Here is a 21915-nt window from a genome sequence, read left to right as displayed (position 1 = left end):
TTTGGGGGGCGTGAAGGTGAGAGGAAGACTACTGTCATGTGGGGTGTGTTGCTTTACGTCCTCCAAAAGATCATTTAGTCTTGATATCACTGTACACATGAACGTCTCATCCTGTAGGTGGTATGTGTGCTCAGTAATTTCCCGCAATAAGGTCCCACACTGCTGTCGTTTCCTATCTCTTGAGGACTTTGAGTGGTTACCACTGCTCTGATTACAACGAGAGTTAGAACAACGTCTCTTCTCGATCTTCCTGCGATCTTCCCGCGTCCCGCCCACCCCGACCCTTTCCGATTACAGCCGAGCCGCTCCGATTACAACGAGAGTTAGAACGAGAACGTGACGTCATATTTACATTAGACGGATCCTTTCTAGCCATAACCCTTGGACTCACGCTTGTGTTAAATCATTTGTTTACCTCCCTCACTTTCGTTAACGCTTCTCATGCACTGATTCACTAGCTGAACAGCCAATCAGTGTAATCCCTTTGTCCGACTTCCGGTGGTGTTCTCGGCAAGAAAAGGCGTCAGGTCGGCAGAAAAGACCCGACGAAGCGACGCACACCACTCCGAATAGGGCGTGCCAACGCCCATGTTTTGCCTGACTCCCATTTACTGCCGATTTTCATCTCACAATGTCGCTTGGGGCCCCAAGTTGGCCAGGGTCGGGCCCTGCTTCCAAGTCACAAAAGAGTACAATTATTTAAATATTTTACAAAAAGTAAATCAGAACTATGTTTGTCTAAAACAGTTAAATGCTACGTGATTCAACAATAGTATCTAGAAATGTCGCTTACAAATATAATGATATACACACATGAAGGCAATTTTTCTGTGCAATGTTTATCTTAACTTTTTGTACATTTAGCTGATAATACTTTTGTACTTTTATTAAAGTAAGATTTAAAATGCAGGACTTATACCTGTACTTGTAATTAGATATTTTGAAAATAATGTATTGGTACTTTTCTCAAGTAAAGCATCTGAATTCTTTTTCCACCACTTGTCCTTTTCCTATACTTGCTTTGTTTGTAAAACTTGCTTTACTTAACCCTATGCTAAAGCCAAATAAATGGATCTCAGTCTATACATGGAAGAATCAGACCAATTTAAAGGTCAATCATGGACAGAGAGGACCCAAAGACTCGGATAGTTTGATGTAACCCTGCCTTCATTAGCCATATGTATTTTAATGTATATATATGTACACGTATACAAATAGAGTATCTAAATAGATAAATGTGAATACAAATGTACTGCATAGGGGTGTGTGTGTGTGTATGTATTGTATGTTTATTCTTTTCTTTCTTTCTACATGATATTAAGCATTTTATTTTACCCATGATGACCCTGTCTGCTTTCACACTGTTTGATGTAACAAATACAAAAAACTGTTAAAAACAAAGTTTGAAAAAAAGAAATCCCAAAGATATGACATGCATGTTATACTTTTTTTATTCAGTCTTTAGAAGTGCAAGTTTAGTTTTCCACACACAAAAATAGAGCTTCACTCAGTCTTAACAACAAGAGTCAGCTTGAATTTGAAAGGGCATGTTTTATTTAACATACATCCATCTTGTTGGTTGTAATGAATGGCTTATGATCAGAACATTGAAATGATACGTCCAAAACCACCTTACACACACTGGTTTAAGAAAGAAAAGGTGTCTTTGGCAAGATGCCCCTGATCTTGTTTACATTTATCGACTGTATTTTTAGTCAAAACGTACCCTTCACACAGCTGAAGAAGTGAAATCTTCTCATAACAGAAACAAATAATAGCCATAATGAGAAAAGCTGTCCATAACAATAAAGCTAATGATTTCATACAAATTATGAAAGCAACTATTTGGTTCATAAACATGTTACAGTATATTTTACATATTTTCAAATATAAAGTGGTTCTGAAATTGTATACAGTTCCAATATTTTTATTTTTTTAAGGTTTTCAGTCGATATGAAAAATATTTTTTCTTGGTACTACATGTCCCACAATCTCACTTTTTAGCTCAGAAAAAAAGAATCAACATATAAAGCACTTTAGAGTGTTCAGGCATTCATGGGTAAGATTCAATCATCTTACTGCTTATACAGAAAGTTCATGACACAATTTAATTTGTGCTAGAAGTTTAGAGATCTCTTGTTAAGATTGTTTTAGGCCCTAAAATAGAAATCTGTGAAAGGAAACATTTGTGCTTTGCAAACATTGGGACGTGTGCATTTTTCAGGGTGCTCCAAAGTAGTACAAAAAAAATACATTATCCTGACACAATGACATGTCGCATCAACCAAGTTCCAGTTCGCTTCAGGGAATGGACAGAATCTAATTTCACTTATTTTTGTAAATGTTTACATGGCATGCTCCTGTTACAACAAGTGTCATTTTTCATGGCCCATTTATCATCAAAACTTCTGTCAAATCTGGATTAAAAGGTTAGATTTAAAACATTCACGATCTTACAGGCATTACAACATACTTATGATGGAACAACGGTGGTCTTTGCTTTCTATTCGCATTGCAGCATTATCAATATTGCTTTTTAAACTGTAATGTTGGTCCATAAAACATGTACCAAGTCAATTAATATCCTCTTGTTTACTGGTATTGATAATAACAAAAGGACAACTACCAAACTTATTTTATTACCTTATCTTATTTGTTGCTACTTGGTTTATTTTCCTTTATTCATTAATTCAAGTCCCCAAATAGGTATTATTCCATTTAACAGCCTAAATTATGGTATACACATACACGGAACATTTCCTCTCAGATTGTACAGCACAGTGCATTATATTGACAGAGTCATCAATTAGTAAAACATATTTATAGTTATATAGCTGTTCATATAGCTATTTTTGGTTAATTGCACCAGTCTAATTAAATCCAACTCAACAGACCCTACAGGATGCTGCTATTGATGTTTAATGGATGAATACCACAGCAAAAGTGTATCAGGTTGTGCTACTATGAAATTCCAGTACAGGGTGTCAATATTTGTATAGCTGGTGAAGGTGGTTATGTACAGAAGTGACTAAGTTTGAGGTCTGACGTTCTCATCTGTAATCTCTAAGAAGCTTTTTATATGTTATTTTCTATTTTTGGTACCTGCTTTGTCATTGTCTCTCAGTTTCATTGAAACCGTCATTGTTCCATAAAAGTTCTGCATTTTCTTTGGGGAGCGTAGGCACATACTACAAACATTCCATTTGTTTTTTTAAGTGATTGTGTACAGAGTTAGTCTGTTGCATTCCCTACTAACAATCCACAGAGGTCCATTTCTTATTGATGTTGCACCAAAACCCTAAGACGCTAAATTATGTAACTGCAATTTAAGACTGAAAGTTATTTCTGTTTTGATTTGTTTAAGCCATTAAAGTTTCATTTATAAAGATACATACACTTTGTGCAAAATAGGAACTGCTCACATGAACATTTGTAAATGCACTTATACTTGTCTATGACTAGCTGGGGCAGATAGAGAGCAACACAAACACACACAAGGCAGAGCGGTTTTTGAAAAGCTAAAAAAGCACTTCTGAAGTCTGATGGGACGTCACACAGTCTTGTACTAGCGTCCCTGTACAGTATCAGTTTGCATAAGCACGCACAGTGGCAAATCCACATTGCACTCACCCAAAAATGTTCCTGCTGTGTGTGTTCCTTTTTTTTTTTACTACCTAGTTTCCTGCCTTGAAAAACGCCTTGGTAGAAACGTTGAAAGCACCCAAAATGTAGAGCTGCGTTAATCCAGGGCAGTGAATGTCCCTTTCTGACGTCACAGCTTTAGCTTTCAAGTCTTTGACTGTGTGTCAGTACTTTCTGTTGCATGACAAGGTCAACTGAAGGAGTGTGTGTGTATGTGTGTATGTGTATGTGTATGTGTGTATGTGTGTGTGTGTGTGTGTGTGTGTGTGTGTGTGTGTGTGTGTGTGTGTGTATGTGTATGTGTGTGTGTGTGTCTCAATTTGCCCCAGGCTTGTTAAAGGGGCTTGAACTGCCCGAACGTAACCCAAAAAAATGCAGGTTAAGGCCACCGTTCCAGTGTGAGGGGGGGGGGGCAGGTTTTCTTAACTCACTCAGTCATATTTGGTTGAGTTTCAACTTCCCGCTCCCACACCTGCTTTATCTACACACATATACTCATACTCAGCATTTAGACATAAATCACCCATCAGATACAAAAGCCTCTTCCCTCTTCGACATCCGACCTGCAGGTGTTTGTGTCAGCCCTGCGGCTCAGTGATGGGGCCGAGGTGCGGCCCCTCCTGCTCGTTGATGGTGTGGAGGAGGAGGAGGCATACGGGGGGGTGGGGCGCGGCACCGCTTGTTTGGTAAGCCGGCTGAGGAGGCCCGGGTGCGACCCGCCTCTCCGGCTCGCCCGGCGCCTGCTCCTCCTCCACACTGAAGGAGACTGGATTGCCACAGCTGTCGCAGAAGTCGCCCGCCTCTTCTTCTTCTTCTTCCTCCTCCTCCTCTCCCCCCTGCTCCTCATCTACCCCCTCATGCCCCAGCAGACCCTCTAGCTCCCTCAACTCCTTTCCCTCCTGGCCTGTCCCTCCAGCTCCACTAAAACCGCTGCTCCCTCGTGAGCCGCACACACACACCTCAATCCCGGAGTCCCCCGTGAATCGCCTCCTCCGTCCATTGGGGAGTCGATCTTTGTCTGCAGCAGGACCCTCCGTCGGCTCCTTCAACAGGGGGTCCTTGCAGCAGTCCTCCGCACCTTCGCTCCTTTTCTCCGGGCTGCTAAGTCGCTCCCTGAGTCCATCTGACAGCGGTATCACGCCAGACTCTTGCGGCTTGTTGTCAGGCTTTGGCCTCAAGTCTAAGGTGGGGGGCTGTGGTTCCTCTGTCCCGGGTCTGCACAGACTGTCAGAGACCGGGGGCACTGGAGTGGGCTGGATGTTTGGACAGTGTCCCTCCTGCTGATCAGGAGCCAGGGGGCTAGTAGCCACTGAGGATGGGCCTGTGTGTAAGGCACTGTAGGGAGGGGGGGGAGTCGGGGGCCGGTTGACCACCTCTTCGTAGTCAGGCAGGAGGTAGTTTGGCAGAAACCCTGATTTAAAAAAAAGCAGAAATCTGCTTAAGCACTGAAAATGTTCCATGGCAGCAACACTTAGTTATTTTTGCATTCACATAACTTCGCTGTCTGACCCCTAAAGATTCTAACATGACCTCACTGAACTTCCACTTATTCAAACATTCCCAAAGCAATAGGGGGAAAATGTGACAAAACAAGCTCATATCTGGGTCAATTCTGTGCTGAAGGCCGTTGCAGCTCTGGACGTGATGCTGTTGCAACACTGGCAAGGACCCAAGGATGCCGGTCGTTTCCTGAAAACTGGGGCATGCAAACAGGGAAGGTTCTGACGCTGTTTGAAACCAGGGATACATGTCAGTGCAAACATTACACTGAGCCAGGCTCATACCGCGCTGTTTGTCACTCCTTTTTAATTCCTCAGTTTGATAATTACGTGTTAGTGCTTGAAATTCTAACGGTTAAGAACTGAGTTTTTGTTTTCCAAAACACCTTCACCTCTACGATAGACTTGACATAGGCGACCTTTGAGTCGTACACTCGACACGCAGCTGGTAATCCTTGTAATGGGGTCAAGTTATTACATTACATGTTATTTAGCTGAGACCTTTATCCAAAGCGACTAACATACACTTCAATACTGTAGACATGCCTACCGAGCAATTTGGGGTTAACACTTCAACATGTTGCATGACTGCAGGAAGGGGGGGGGCAGCACTGGCCCTCGGATAGGCGTCATTTATGCTGGGGACATGTCCCCACCACTTTTTGAAATGACCAGTACAACTTATAAATGTTCTGAAAAATAGCGTGCACAAAGTATTTCAATTTGGACATGTTACTAAACTTTTAATAGAAAATGTAAAGAAAAACATTGCTCCCACTTTGCAGCAGCAGGGCGCAGGCAATGTCATTTAAAAAAGTAAACAAAAAAGAATTCCTCCTTACTCTACTGATTCTAAAATGACTCAAACAACATGCTTGCGGCAATATTGCTTGGCCTGTTTGCCTGAAGTTCATCTTGTCTTCTTCCTTTATTTTCTTGTCAGAGAGTACCAGAATGCGTAGTTTACATGTTCAAAGAAAAAAAATATATATAATGGGGGGAGGAAGCAAACATCGATTTTGGAGAACAGGCGGGTTCAAGACGAGAGATCATCAAAGAGAACATTGGCTTCCTCAATCCTTTTCCCTGGCCACACACATATAATGAGTCTGTAGCCTGACGGAAATTAGTGTGTGCAAAAAAAGGTTTGCACACAATAGTTTTATTTTTAAATAACCACTTTTAAAACAGAGTGATGCCCCTGCTATTAACCCCTTGCACTACTGTACATACAAAACAATTAAATGCTTCAGCACAATTACACTTCAAAATTACACTTTCAAAAACATACGTCAATATTTTGTATCCATTTAGATTTAAACCTGAAATTCTGACAGGAAGGCCTTGTTTACGCACTCAAGATGCCTTGAACATATGTTTTTTTTGTCAACTCTTGAGGAAAATGTCCCCAAAAATCTAATTTGTGCCACTGATCTTAAATACACATTTATTTAGATTTTTTTCTGTAAAATGTTTCTGCAATTGCTAAGCTAACACTTGTTGGCGTTATGGTATTCATTTTTAAGTTGTAGTGTAGAACTTTTGTCTCCCCCCTCTGACAGCTAGAGTAATTACCTTTTGAGAGAGACGTTCCAACACAAACACACTAAGCCAACTAAATTTGATTACAACAAATATTCTCCCCTATCACGAGACAGCCTTTAGTTTAGCGGGGGTGATGCTACATGAGCACAATGTAGTTTGTTTACAGACTAGGGTTAGCAACTTAATTCCGGCTATTGCATTTAAGCTTCATCTATTATAATCGCGTGTTGAGATTATCCTGCTGATCAGAATGTGTTTTTCTCAAAGTGTCATAAATGTGTGTTTTCCACAAATCTTATTACTGCAATATTCCCAAAATCCGATAAAGAATCCTGCGTTTTTTTGTCAAGGGACCTTTTGCCATGATAATTTCCTGGTTGGCGTACAAAAATACGAACAACTATATCATGTTTCCTTATTATCTTGTCTGTGTTGGTGTAGCAGATCTTACTGAAGAAGAAGGGCACGGAGGGGTAGTTGTGTGCTTCGCGGTAGGCGATGAGGTTGATCTCGTGCTGCCGTTGTTGTTGCTGCAGACGTTGTTTGGTGCGGCGATGGTGGCACACACAGCAGCAGCTCAGGATGAAGATGATCGCCCACACCAACCAAAACCCTGAAGAGAGAGGAATCAACACTGTCATGTTCTGCTTACAGTGAAACTATAACAAATATATAAGATTGTTTGGCACTATATTGTATAATAAACTTTTTGGATGATGAAGGCGTGTTAACAGGAAAGTGTCTTCTACAATGTCCATAAACCGTACTAGTTTGTTCTGCCTGTTGCTAACACAAACAGATCCAATACAACCAACCTCTGGTTATAATAGTGAAACATCTACGTGCTTGTAAACTGTATGCATTGCATTAGGAATTTGACGTCATATAATCAATTCAATCATCAAGAGGTCCAAGTCCGTACTTATCTCCACAACAAGACACTGACAGTTTACTCTGTGGAGCAACCACAGATATTAGACACGCACTAAACTCTGATTGTGAATGTTGAAATAAATAAAGACAAAAATTATGAATACCACATCCCAGCACAATTTGATTGTTTAAAAGGGGCTCTATTATGATTTGTGGGATTTTCTCTTTATATAGGTTATGTAGGTTTTGAGCATGTAAATGCTCTCCCACACACTAACCCCTCTGCCTAAAACGCCTCCATTGGACTTCTTTGTTTATTTCCACAAAATAGTGACATCCCTATGTTACACTTGCGCTTCTATTGGCTAGCGCTACAATACATTGTAGGTGATTATTATTATTTTCAACAAACAAAAGCACGGTACCATCTAAACTCCAGCCTCTACTGCAGGAGGAAGCATGACACTTTGCAAATCATGACGCAACACGTTATATTATCTTACATGTGAATTTTTTCTCTGAAAACAGGCAACGACCAAAGGCTAAAATATGATTTTTCTATGTTGGTGGTTCCAAGCTTATATAGTGGCATGTACAGTAAATACATGTCTGTAATATTTGTCTTAACTAAGCACATAAACCCATGGTGACTTTAAAGCAACAGGAACGTATGAAATAATCTGCGTTAAATCATCACAAGTGCATTTCTCACGCCCTTTTTTAAAAAGTCTTATCTAATAAGGTAAGTAGCGTTATCTTGTAGAAAACATGTTTCTGTAGTGTGTGTGTAAACAAGGATTCCAGCCCTTAAGTTAAAACCCTTATATCCTGACTGCAAGCACTGCCCATATGCCATCAGCCTGTTCCTAAGCCTCATGACATCAATGAAGGCCAGAAGAAACTGTCATGGAAGATTTGTAGCAGACGATTTAAAAAGGTTACAGGGTCAGAAACATGGATGGAGCCCAGACAGACATCATGTCTGAGCATACCAAACATCTTATGTCATGCCCGCCTTGTGGAAATAATGTGGCTACATTATCACAGACATTTATAGAATATTTTCAAAAGCAGAATCTGTGTAAAGTAATAATAATAATAATAATAATAATAATAATAGATTTAATTTGTTAGCGCTTTTACAGGTGCTCAAAGACGCTTTACAGATAATAGTGAAGAAAAAAGAAAAGAGAAGAAAGGAACAACAAATAAATATATAGTTAAAGTTAAAGTCAAATAATACAAAAACAATCACACATGAAAAGCCAGATTGAAGAGGTGAGTTTTTTTGAGTTTTTTGAAGGTGGTGAGGTCGGTGCAGTCTCTGATGGGTTGTGGGATTGAGTTCCAGAGGGAGGGGGCAGCGACGGAGAAGGCTCTGTCCCCCCAGGTCCGGTGATTGGTGCGGGTGGGGATGGATAGGAGGTTGGCTTCTGATGAGCGGAGGCAGCGGGAAGGGGTGTGGTGGTGCAGCAGGTCTGTGAGGTAGGGGGGGGGCTGGTTGTTGAGGGCTTTGTGAGTAATGAGGAGGACTTTGAAGTGGATTCTTTGACGGACGGGGAGCCAGTGGAGGTTCTGGAGGATGGGAGTGATGTGGTCTCGGGAGCGGGTGTGGGTGAGGAGGCGGGCAGCAGAGTTCTGGATATGTTGGAGTTTATTGAGGAGGTTGGATGGTATGCCATAGAGCAGGGCTATTCAACTACATATTCAGTTGGCCAGATTTTATAACTACAAAATTGAGCTGGGCCAGATATTCAGCGGCCTGTAAAAAGCGGGTAGTGACACATTTTAAACCAACACATATTACTGCGATGAAAAACATGCAATTTTTATTCATTGTTCATCTAACAAAAGGTAGCTCAAAAAGTGCATAAAAACAAACAAATTAGCATTAATTTAACAGAATCTGAAAAAAAAGTGCATAGTTGTAGCATTACATTTGTTTGCTTTAGAAGTCAAATATTCAGGTTATTTTTGTTTAACCAGGCACATCACAAAGTGCATTTACTGAATACAATAATAGCAGTCTTAATAAATGTCCTCACATACAAAAAAACAGCTAAAGAGCTCCAATGCAACACAAAGAGGTAGTACTGTAGCAATACTATTTTTTCACTTTTCAAGTAATAACAACAAAATTATACGTTTTGGTCACATTTGACCCAGACACATTACAAAGTGCATTTAAATGAATACAGAAAGAACTGTCAAACCCTTCAGTGCACAAACCCATAACAAGGGATACGGGTAACTATATGAATGAATACTATAGTACACGTCTACTATAGTAAACTAGGTGCTTACTATCACCTCATTTGTGATTTGTCATCGCTGACTTTCTCAATGGGAGAAGGCAGGGAATTTTTTTGTTTTGAACAAGAGCAGTGATTTTTGGCTCATAGGATGTCAATGCAATCCTAAGAAATGGGTGAAGGGTGCTGTCAGTCAGGGAGCAGCGAGTGCTACTTTTGATTGAGTTCATGTGTGAAAAGCTTGATTCACATGTGTATGTTGATCCAAACATACTGAGCACACAGATCGCTACTTTCTGAACGTTAGGGAACTGCTGTTTTTTGACATCACTCCAAAACTTCGCTGGCCCGTTAGTGCGCTGCATGTCAATAAGTTCCAGTGTATATTTCCCCTTGTCGATGCAGTGGACCACTTCCTTTGCTCTGGTTGATACGTCCCCCTCTATTGCAACAGTGAAGGGGTCTCTGGCAAAGCCCATCACCTCTGTGGGCAGAGCAAGTCCATCCAATCGACCGGAAAAGTTCTCTTTCAACCTCGCAATGAAATCTGTCATCACATCCGTGATTTGTGCCGGAGATGTGATGTGTTTAGGGAGCGTCGGAAAATGCAGCATCCGACCCGTGCTCAAGTCGGTCGCGAAAAGGTCCAGCTTTACTTGGATCTGCTCCACAAGATCAATGACCGTTTTGTCTCTGTTTACGCTTCAGAGTTGAGAGAGACATGTTTTAGAGTTGCTATCATAGGACCACCGTTACTAGCACCACTAGATGCACTTACAAAAAATGTGCTGCGTTGTGGTTTGGTGGTTTCTATGCAACGCGGAGTGTTGCGTTCATGGTCTGTACTAGTGTAGGAATTTGGCTACGGGAGGCTGGGCCACTCGGGAGTTGGTTCTGGGCCGCATCTGGCCCGCGGGCCGCCAGTTGAATAGGCCTGCCATAGAAGATGCTATTGCAGTAGTCGAGTCGTGAAGTGATGAATGCATGAATCAGGGTTTCAGCAGCAGAGGAGGAGAGTGATGGGCGGAGACGGGCAATGTTTTTGAGGTGGAAAAAGGTGGTCCTGGTGATGTGATTTATATGGTGGTTGAATTTGAGCTGACTGTCGAAAATGACTCCGAGGTTGCGGATGTGAGGGGGGGGGAATAATACTAATATATATAATACATTTAATACTGCATATACACGTATCATTACATTATCACATGTAAAAAATGTTTAGAGTGGGAAGGAGGTTTAGCTGAAACATAACATACCTTGAATCAAAAAGTAAATTTAATGCATTTCAACATTTTCAAAAAAATGTTTTGTGTTTCAATAACCCAGAGACTCCTACCATCACTATTTTATGGTAATCCCAAGAAAGATATCTTTAAATTATTAATTATTTTAAACTTAAAGGTGAGGTATGTAATTTATTTCAGAAACACTTTTTGTTATATTCCATGGAATGCTCTTAACATCCCGATAGCAATGAATATATTAAATGCTTTGACAAAACATCCATAAAAAGACGTCATCTGTGGAAGCCGTAGCGCTGTAAAAAGCACGACCAATCATCTGAGCTGGCCCGGCTAAAATAACTGGATGGCCTACCTGCCTGTCAGCTTTCCATCTGTGCACAAACTTATCTCGTGCCCTCATTGGTCATGTGCGCGTTTGAGTGTGTTGGAGGAGGGGCTCTGTAAGGGAGTGGCAGATTTTTTCACATTCTAGCGCACTCGAGCTGGTTTCTCCAAAATTACCTACCGCACCTTTAAGGTTCTTTACTTTCTGCTAAAAGAACATTTTTGGACCTTTTCTACATAGTCTTTGTCAAATTCCGGAAGCTCTGATGCTCTATCACTGTCAGCTGAATCTGAAAAAAGGTAATATGACATAGTTTACAAAAAAAAATATTCCTAGAAACAGATTTGTCCCAATGTAAACTTTTGCTGCTGCTAATATATTACACTTTTTTCCCTGGAATTTATGGATATTTTATTCTTATTAGGGGTGCACCGAATGGGAAATTCTTGGCCGAAACCGATACCGAAAATAGGAAACAGTTGGCCGAAAACCGAATGCCGAAAGGCCGAAAATGATTAATAGAAATATATATATATATATATATATATATATATATATATATATATATATATATATAATATGTATACATTTTTTACCAATGTTGTTCAGCTGCCTGATTATGGAAAAAGACATGATTATGGCAAAACTTAACTTAAATAATAATCACCATTATGGGTCCATAAAACATTTATTCAGCACTTTTGAATGCATACAGTACATTAATTCCATGTCAAGAGCATTTTATTTTCTCTGTTGGATAACTACAACAAAGTGCATTCAGAACAAAGCCAAGGTGCTTTAAAACTGCATAAACATCTAGGCCAGTAGGCCTACAACAAAATAGTGTAAATAAAGACTGTAACAGCCAGGCCTTCAACAACAACAAATGCACCTATAAGTGCATGCATACAAATGTGCAAACTGGATAAATCCACATGAATGTAACTATTTACAAATGAAATTACAGTTGAATTTCAAGAATCTGTAAATAAGGCTGTCTGTCCTCATAAGCAAAGTAGTAAACATTGTATAAAGATACATAAAGTGAAAACTGGATACAAAATCCACAATCAATTACAAATTAAATTACAATTTCAAGAATCTGCAAATAAGGTGGTCTGTCCCATAGGTCTGTCCTCATGAGCAATGTAAACAACATTGTATCATTTAGATACCGAAAGTACAATATATTGAACACTGTGCTGCTGTCATTTCCCCCTAATGATAACCTGAGATGGTGAATTATAACTCACAATGAAAATTGTTCAGGAAAGTGGGTATAGAGTAGACATGTAGAACTAGATAAGCTTATGATAAGCCAGCCTTGTCTACTTATTAAGGGAAAGTGGGAGGTTCTTTTTAATGAACAGTAGCTTCTCTGCTTTATCAGCCATAAGTCTGTTCCTCTTCTCATCAAGCACATGAGAGGCAGCGCTGAACAGTCTCTTGCTGTCAGTGCTTGTGATTTGATCTTACTCCGCATATTTGTCCGGGTGTTTTGATTTCAAGTGGTGGAGTAATCCCGAAGTGGTGAAAGTCTTTGCAGTTACACCCCCTCGAGAAATGTCAGCTGAACACGTTTTACAAATCGCAATCCGCGCCTCTTTCGCTGATATTTTTAAATATCTCCAAGCGGCAGACATGTTGGCTGTGAGCCAGCCGCGAGCATGGTCGCGCGCCGTGCTTGTCGCCGCGTTTTGATTACGTCATCACAACAACACGTTAGCTTACCAACGTAACCCTGTTCTCTGACATTCGGTGATATTTTTTCGGTGCCGGCCGAAAGGGCCTTTTTTAACCATTTTCGGCCGATAATTTTCGGCGGCCGAATATTCGGTGCATCCCTAATTCTTATAATGCTAAAATGTTGTTATATTGGCCAATCCATGCCTTATCTATTCCATGTGTTTCTTTTTTTTAATTATATGCACCATTTGAGGCTGTCCCAACTCCAATGTGGTTGTGCTTTCATAATAACAATAACGTTCTTGAAAAATGTTGTAGAATCCAAAACACGCCCATACTTTATTCAAAATAAATCTAAATGTATTTGTTATTACTAATAATCCTCAGGGGTGCTGAGATTTTTGGGCAACAACAGAATAATTGAGGTAGCTAAATATCCTAGGCCTCAATAGTAGAGGCGTTTGGCGAGAAAGTGACAAGGGGTATGTATGTATATATTTTTTCTTTTAAGCAGGATACTTACACCAGAGCTCATAGTAGTAGCTGCAGCACAAGGACTCCCCGCAGCAGTGTCCAGACTCACAGACGTAGCTCTGGTTGTTCACACCTTCACAGTGCAGTAGGCTCTGTAAGAGAGGAGCAGTGTCCCTTTAAAAAGGAAAGTGTTATCAACATCTCTACTAAAAAAAACAACCTAAAAGAAACATCATCTTAAGAAATCTGGTTACGGTGAGCTGTGCCAATAAATTCAAATAACAGAACCCCCCACAATGATTCATGTTTTTATTCCTTGACACAGTGTGAAATTACATTTGTGCCATGTTTTGCTCTGTTTGGAAAACTATTTATTGCCGAAACAAAAAGATAAAATTATCTGCATTAAGCAAGCAAAAATAAAAAGATAATCTGCAGAACATTTCACCTGCTTAGAAGCTACATAAGAAGTCATGTTCTGAACTTTAAAGAAACATTTCCGTTTTTTTAGAATATCGCTTCATGCAATTATATTAAAATGTGTATTCTAAGTCAAATACCTAAACCCTTGTTGCTAAGCAGCCCAGACAACTTGAGTATTTTTACTGTCATTGTTAGAGCAGCATGTTTTCACAAATGAGGCTTAACCTGAAACGATTTGATAACAAATAAATACCAAAATAACTCGTGTTTCTTGAGTCACATACTTCAATAGGTATAGATAACATTGACAATGTCTGTTGTTTTCAAGTGTCCCAATAAGCCATGGCACTGTGACAGTGACAGACGATACAGAACGACTTGGCCATGACACTAAAGCAGCTCTCACCGTTTTATCTACACACCCTTGTTTTTCCTATAGTGACATGTCAAAAGGCCTTATTTCAATTTGTTCTAAAGCTAGTTCATTGTGTAATCATTTATTCAGTTTGTTCAAACATGTACTATGTTCCAGTTGCATACAAAAAACAGCTTTTAGGTAGTATGATGTATTTGCATGCTTTCTTTTGATGTACAATACTTTCCCACACAACAATTCACTGAGGGAAAGAGAAGCAGGACTCAAAGCTGAAAGAAAGAACACAAATATTTGGGAACGGTGGTGAAAAGAACCCTAGAAAAAGCACGTCTTACATGCCTAGCCCTGATATTTCATTTAGAATGATAAAACTGCAGCCATATCTTGTAGCCACATTTAAACTTAGCTCTGGAGTAAACAAGGTGCTTGAGTTTCATCAGTGTTCAAGACAGATATCAAGTGCAAACTTCTGAACGGCAGCCAGTGAAAACCTCTCAGTATGTTGCCCAAGATCTGAGACACAAACTCAACTTGGAAAGATTTAGCTGAGGCCTAAAAGAGCTTTAAAATATCAGAAAGTGTTCGGCACGAGAGTCAACTTTAATCCAAAACCAATAAGGTATTTGTCTAGTGTCAATGAAATGATCAAAAGCGAACCTGACTGAGGAGGATAATCAGATCCGATGATTCCCATAGTGCCAGAAGACAAGGGAGTAATCAAAATCCTTTCAAATGGGTTTTTCCAGCTAGATCCCTTTTCTTCTAAATGAGCGTAATGATTAGCTAGCCCAAGTTCTAGAGAAGGATAGGTTTGACCCCTGCAGATTACCAGTGCAGGTCCCAGATTGCGATGCATGCCGATGATCCAAAAATCCCAGACAAGTCCCTGCAACCTCATGAGTCATTATCCCTCAAAAGAAACTCACACACATTCTCCCAGTCCCTGCCTCCCTCTCTATCTTTTTTTTCTTCCCTCTGTCCACCCCACACACACTCCTTCACCCCAAACAATGGACAAGGACTGCTCTACGGAAATTTCCAAGCAGCAGCGGAGGGCGAGCTCCTAGCTGGGCATGATAATAAGGCGTACAGGGTGCTGAGAGGTGTGTGTCTTAAAGTGTGAGGCCTGGGGAGAACGGGCGAGAGAAAAGCAGAGCGAAATCCAGACACGGAGCGGTAGGTAAAGCGGGAATGATTTGTCACACGCTGGATCAGCACAATCTAAACTGCTGACATTAAATGTGGACGCAACCTTCAAAAGTTCTCTCAGCAGCTGTTTCAACCTTATCAACATGACATTTTATCCAAAAAGACACCCCCAACACGGAGGGATTTAATTGTCTGTGTAATAAACACATAATGTTCTGTTCCTCTGATAACTTCAGCTGTTTTCACTGACTCACTACTCCCCACCATATGCTCCCCACTTGGCAGGCTGCTGAGCCCTTTTTGGAATTGGATACAGATAACCATCTAGTTTGTTTGGGTCTTCAGCCTGTGCCGCATAACGATAGCAGAGCACTGAAGTGGGTCGGGGGGGTTTCGTGAACGGGCCTTTCGTGGAGAAAAATTGCTCCATCTAATCTTTGACATGCATGTCACTCAGCACGATACATTGCGGGATGGGACGTCAATCAAGCCTTAACCTGAGACTATCCTGTAACCTTTATCTTATAGGAGACAGTGACTGAGCAAAGAATCTGGAGGGACTAGATTCCTCTGTCTATCATCCAAACAGGCAACAATCCACTCTCTCATGCTACGCTACCAGATTAAAGTTGGATTTGGTTACCGTCCCAGAAATGATCGCTGCGTTAGAAAATAATAAACCTTTTTAATGAGAAGCTGCTGAAATGAGCAGACAGTGAGAACGGCTATCGATTACAGTCACTGGAGTTAAGAGGGTACAGTTCTTAGTTCATTCTGAGTTGATCCACTTAGTACAGGCCTGTTGGGACTTGGCAAGTTAGCTGATGCACATAAAGACCTTGCCAACCCCTTATTTATTATTCTGTCTTGCAACAAAGAAATGAGCTTTTTATAGTCATCAAGGTCATGGATGTAACAACACCACTGATACGTTCCAAACAGCCTTAAAGGGCTAGTTCAACCCAAAAATGTAAAACACCTATTTTTCCTCTTACTTTAAGAGCTATTTATCAATCTAAATAATTGTGGAGGTATTAGTCGTAGACATTTTTACCTTCTCTAAAAGAAAAGGGGGTGAAAGGAAGTAGTACTCGACAGCAATGTCTCTTAGAAATCAAGGCCCGGTTACTCAGATAATCCAAAACAAGGCATGTAGTGCACAGGTTCATAGAGGAACTACTTTCTCTCTAACGAACAACACCGTTGTATCAACGCGGAGAATGAAGCTAAGGCTAGCTCACCTAGCCCTACTGAGTTGGCTAACGTTACAGCTGTTTACATCTGGAGCAAGAGCCTTGGGAGATCTCTCAAATCCCTAAAATCTAAAAACAATCTATATTGACAGGTACATTTTTGTTTGTGTGAACTGTCCCTGAAATGCAATACTATCCCACATAGCTGAGGAGTTCAGTTTAACAAACAAGTAGCTACATTCTACAAGTCAGAACATACACTGTGTTTTCCAGGACTTTAGGATACAAGATGACACTTACTGTAGCTGGTACTATTCAAAGACAATAATCAAACTGGGACACAAAAATGTTGCAGTCAACTAAGAGGTCTCTCGGAACATTGTTAGAAATGCAGTGATGTAAAAATATGACATTTGACAATGGCTTCAGAAATGATGGTAGTATCATGATTATAAGTATTATTTTGGTTACACAGTTAATATATTAAAGTGTCAGGGTGAATGATAAAGTTCATGAGATTGATAACTTGCTATGTTAATACCTGCAATTAAGTAATAATAATAATATTTTTTTTAATAACGGTCCTTTTCCCCCCAAAACAAAACACTGTATTATTTTAAACATTTAAGATGTGTATGTGGAGGATGCTGAGAAGACCCCGGCTTACATGCTAGCTTTTTTTTTACCCCATGATGTCATGTGAAAAAAGTAACTGACAACTTTTGTTTCTTATTTTAGGTGCTATGATAAGCTGTGTAAAGAAACAAAACGCTTTTAAAGCTTTTGAGACACCAGCTCTTGAATACATCACGTTTCAAATCTATCAGCGGAAGGTACACATTTTTGACAGATTACGGAAATGATGCAAACTAGAAGAAATGGTTTGCCTTGTTGCTGTTAACAGGTGATGAAAACAGATCTGAGTGTTAATCATAATATCTGACCAAAATACTGTGACAGAAAAAATATAGCTGCCTGTTTTTGGATGAATTCAAGTAGAAGACATATCTCAGGGTCATGTGATTGAAATGGTCTCCTAAGGGCAATGAGTCTTTCATATATGAACAGATAACATACTTCTTGAAGGCATCATTTGTACCATTGTTTGCTCTGAAATGAGGATAGATAACTGCCCGCAATTACGGGTTGCATAACTTTAGCAATTTTGCTCACATGCGTGCACTGATAACAAACAGATAGATACACGGCACTAGTACACGTGATAACACAAGTGACTACAAAATAAAAATATACTTTTCTTTGCTCCGAAAAACAACAAGTAAAGCCCAATTCTGTCCCCTAGCTTGTGGCTCTTGTGCCGTGATGCACTCACAGAGGAATTGTAGCCATCACCACTTCAGAGATATTTAGCTCATCACTACTGACAAAACAAAGAGGGTATATATCGTGTATAAAAGGACTGACAAAGTCTTGATAGGGTTGATGAATTATACATTTTCTCTACTTTCTCACCACAAATAAAAAGGACAAAAAGCTCCAAGTTACAGCAACATAACTAGAACTGCAACTCATTTTCATTATTGATGAATCTCTCAACTATTTTCTAGATTAAATCAATTGGCCTGTAAATTAGAGTAAAAAGTGAAACATTTCCATGCAAGTATCCACAAAGTCCTAGATGAAAATGGGATGAGTTCGAAACTAGGGATGGGAACGATTAATCGAATATTCAAAATTATTCAGGTATCGGATATGAGAAAATGAGTTATGAATATTTGTTATTGTAATTTTTTTTGGAGGGGTGCCTAAGTTGATTACATATGATCAAATGGAATATTCAATGACAGTGCCATAGCTAAGTGTGTTAGGTCTAAAGATGTGTTTAGCTCCGCTCACCTGTCCCTCACAGCGGGCAGAGCTGCAGGTGTTGATCTCTCTCTCGTGTTTATGTCCAAATCCATCAGATCTAGCTCGTTCTAGCTAATGATATGTCTGCTGCCCCTCCCTACACGCAGATCACGCAGACTCAAACCTCATCTTATGCCCAAATCCCAGCTGAGAGGGTCTTCTCTACAGCTGGCCTGATTGTGAATCGTCTCCACACCCGCCTCTCCCCTGAGTAGACATGCTCATATTCTTAAACAAGAATGAGTATTGAATAGCTGCATTCTGTGCATAGGCCCTGTTGTAGGTTGTTGATCTCTGTTGTAATAGGGTTACGTTACCCTAACCCGTTATGTTGTCCGTGTTACGTGTAGGATCCCTCTTTCATTTAAAAACCAAGTTATGTTTTAAGCATGAAAGCTGTAGGCCTATGGCTGTCAACTGTTCAAACTGTGATCACCAGTTCAATACATTTGACAAATTCGACTTGGTTTCTATACTTATTTGAACATGTATTTTTTTATAGGATATGTACATTTTGGTTAATCGGTTAACCGTTTTTTTGGGGGTCGAATATTCAAATATACATTTGTTTTAAAATTCCCATCCCTATTCGAAACCCAGATATGTAGTTTAATATAATCTAACAAATACAATCTAAATCTCCTTGTTTTGAAAGGCTGAAAACAGCATTTTCTAACAGGCTTTTCTAAACAATTTTACATTTCTCTGAAATGCTTTGAATTGATACCATTACTTTCCCTAGTAATATGTCTGTGTTATTATACCTTAGCTATTTTTAAAACAATGTTTACACTGATGAAATAAATGTTTTGGACCATTAAGAAGTTGGGTGTTGGATTAGTTTAGTTTCTTTTTTGCTTTTTTAGTTTCTGTATAATACATGAACACAGATTCAAGATGTGCCATTAATACACATTATAAATTCCTGTTTATTGTTTAATGTTTAGTGTGTGGGCCCCTATTCTACAGCTTGGATAGCTTTTTTAGGTGTATTTCACTTATGTATATCTTATGAATTGCATGACATTTTGTTTGAACAATGAATCGCTTATCACAATACTGTTCCAGCTCTAAACCAAAGACTAGACATTCTTAGGTATGTAGCATATTGTTCTTTTGGATTTGTCATTTCATCCAATCAGAGGAAAACAGCAGTAATGTGGACGCCATTGATGCAATCTAAATTATCATGAAAATCTTTTTAGCCAAGCTAGTAAAAAGAAAGTTGTGACATATCGTTAAGTCTTAACTCAGCAAAAAAGGCAGATGCGTTGCAAGAATGTTGTAACTGCATCTCTTCATTAATGCTACAGTGACAACGTGCTTGAACAACGTAATGCAAAATCTGCTGCTTCAACATACCGTTATAAATAAGTCTTACTCGGTAGTTTGCAAAGTTGTGGTTTCATACTTATCATGGCCTAAAAACACTACAAATCAAACTGCTTCTCTCAGAGCAATGTCAACGCCTTTAAAATGTTTACTGAGAAGTCACAAGACCAAGGACAATTGTATGACTAAATATACTCTATGTTATATGTTATATATATATATATATATATATATATATATATATATATATATATATATATATATATATATATATATATATATATATATATATATATTGTGCATGCACAAGGGACGCCATACGAAACCCAACAATGTGTATTATTGCAACCACAGCATTTCTCCAAAACAAAAGCAGGGTAAGGCTGCACAAATTGAGAATGTAAAACAAATATCCCTCTTGGCAGGTAGGTTTGTTTTTTACAATAATCTGAAGCTCACTACTAATGTCTACCTCCTCAGAAGTTGCAATGTGAATGTACTAAACAGGAAATAACACCAGGTTACAATACAAGTTTAGCTGTAAGGAGGAAACCCTAAGAATATCAATTCAGAAGTTTAAAAAAGGTTACTCTTATCCCCTATTAATCAACATGAATTATTTAACAGTCACATTTAACAACATCATTATCTGCCAAGGTGACTATTATAATACAAAAGACAGGAGAATGTATGGAGACTGTACTTCAAATTCTGTTCTACGTACGATAACACTTTAACTAATAATAATACAGTTATTCTTGTATTTAAAACAGTTGTATAAATAATAAATCTGCTTGATGACATGATGACTGGGTCAACTTATTATAACAACGTCATTGTCAACACACTGCCAATAACATATTTTATTATCTTATAAAATAAATTGCTATAATATTATAACTATTTTCTTTTTAGATGGCAGTAATCAATACATGTATCAGTCAATGCTATTTGTTATGTCTACCTGTGCGGCCCCTTCCATACCTGTAGAACTGCTTTATTTTTATTTGGAACACACTTCTAACTGAAATGTCAAACCCTGCCTTTACCATAAACAAAACACAGCAGGGCCCTGACTCGAGCGTCCCTTCACTTTAACTATGCTAACTGGGTTAGCTATCGCAGCTAGCAGACGAAGTCAACAAGCATGCTAATATCTTTCTTGACAGCAGACTATAAGTGAAAGAAAGTCAATATAGAATGAAAACAGAAACACTATGTTGCTATACTGACTTGACATGTTTTATAAGCCAGTTAATATAAAGTTTTCCAGTTTGCTAAGTTAGCCGGATAACTAGCTAGCTAACAGCCCTGAGAGAGAGCCTTGTTTTTGACTGCTCAGTCTTACCCTGTCTGCTGCGGACTCGGTGGGGGTGACAGAGCCAACAGCGTGCAAAAACAATCCCATGTTGAGAGCCGGACATACGCCTCTCATTCCTCCAAAAAAAGTGGCTACAGCTCCGACAAAAACATACGCACGCAAACAGTGTTGTTCGCAAACTATGCCCGAATATGTTCAACTGTTTCGCGGCCCCTGTGGCGCTGAGAGGCCGCTGGACGCACCACCTCCTCTGGACATCTCACTCGGAGCTGGCGCTGGCTGTGTCGGTACCACTGGCGGATACAGCTGTTAGACAAGCCGCTCCTCCAGCACAGCCACTCGGTCGGCTGGGTGTGGCGTGGTCACCTCGACCCGATCCATGTGCAGTGCACAACGTGATGGGCGTGCAGTTGCGTGGATCGCCACTGGTTTTGCGGACTGAATCGTGATTGGACAGCCAAGCCCAGCTGGGGAGAGACTGACCAATCAGGGACCGGTGCGTCTCCAGTGCATGGCCTTGTTGTCTTTTTGGGTGCCCCTTCTCCAGTTTATGTGGAAAGTTATTTATTTCCTCATGACTTTTTAAATTTGGTATCCCCCCATATGAGGCCATATTCAATGTAAAAATGACTTGAGAAGTTTTTGATTGTAGGAAACGCCGGTCAAGTTAAATAGAATGTCACAGAACACAAGCCAGTAAATACTGCAGCGA

The 21915-nt window shown here is 39.8% G+C and overlaps 1 protein-coding gene across 2 annotated transcripts; it reads right to left on the bottom strand.

Annotated features, from left to right (window-relative positions):
* Positions 1-1435: 1435 nt before the first annotated feature.
* Positions 1436-21605, bottom strand: wbp1lb (WW domain binding protein 1-like b). Of its 2 annotated transcripts, none has more exons than XM_079681884.1 (4): positions 21231-21605; positions 13590-13692; positions 7138-7299; positions 1436-5053 (listed from the first exon to the last, which is right to left on the bottom strand). In XM_079681884.1, exons 1-4 carry the CDS (start codon positions 21315-21317, stop codon positions 4221-4223), a joined length of 1185 nt encoding a protein of 394 aa, XP_079538010.1. In that variant the 5' UTR covers positions 21318-21605; the 3' UTR covers positions 1436-4220. The 2 variants fall into 2 exon arrangements, with proteins under 2 accessions (XP_079538010.1, XP_079538011.1); XM_079681885.1 differs by lacking the exon at positions 21231-21605 and adding an exon at positions 15169-15210.
* Between the last annotated feature and the right edge of the window lie 310 nt (positions 21606-21915).

This window comes from Notothenia rossii, assembly GCF_949606895.1.
Source record: "Notothenia rossii genome assembly, chromosome: 1".
NCBI lineage: Eukaryota > Metazoa > Chordata > Actinopteri > Perciformes > Nototheniidae > Notothenia > Notothenia rossii.
Note: the sequence above shows the minus strand (reverse complement) of the source record. Positions and strands in the feature narration are given on the sequence as shown.

Coding starts and splice junctions, on each gene's coding strand:
- wbp1lb (XM_079681884.1), bottom strand. CDS start 21,317: ATGAGAGGCGTATGTCCGGCTCTCAACATGGGATTGTTTTTGCACGCT. Junction 13,693..21,230: donor CCGAGTCCGCAGCAGACAGG/GTAAGACTGAGC, acceptor CCTCTCTTACAG/AGCCTACTGCACTGTGAAGG. Junction 5,054..7,137: donor CTCCGTGCCCTTCTTCTTCA/GTAAGATCTGCT, acceptor TTTTTAAATCAG/GGTTTCTGCCAAACTACCTC.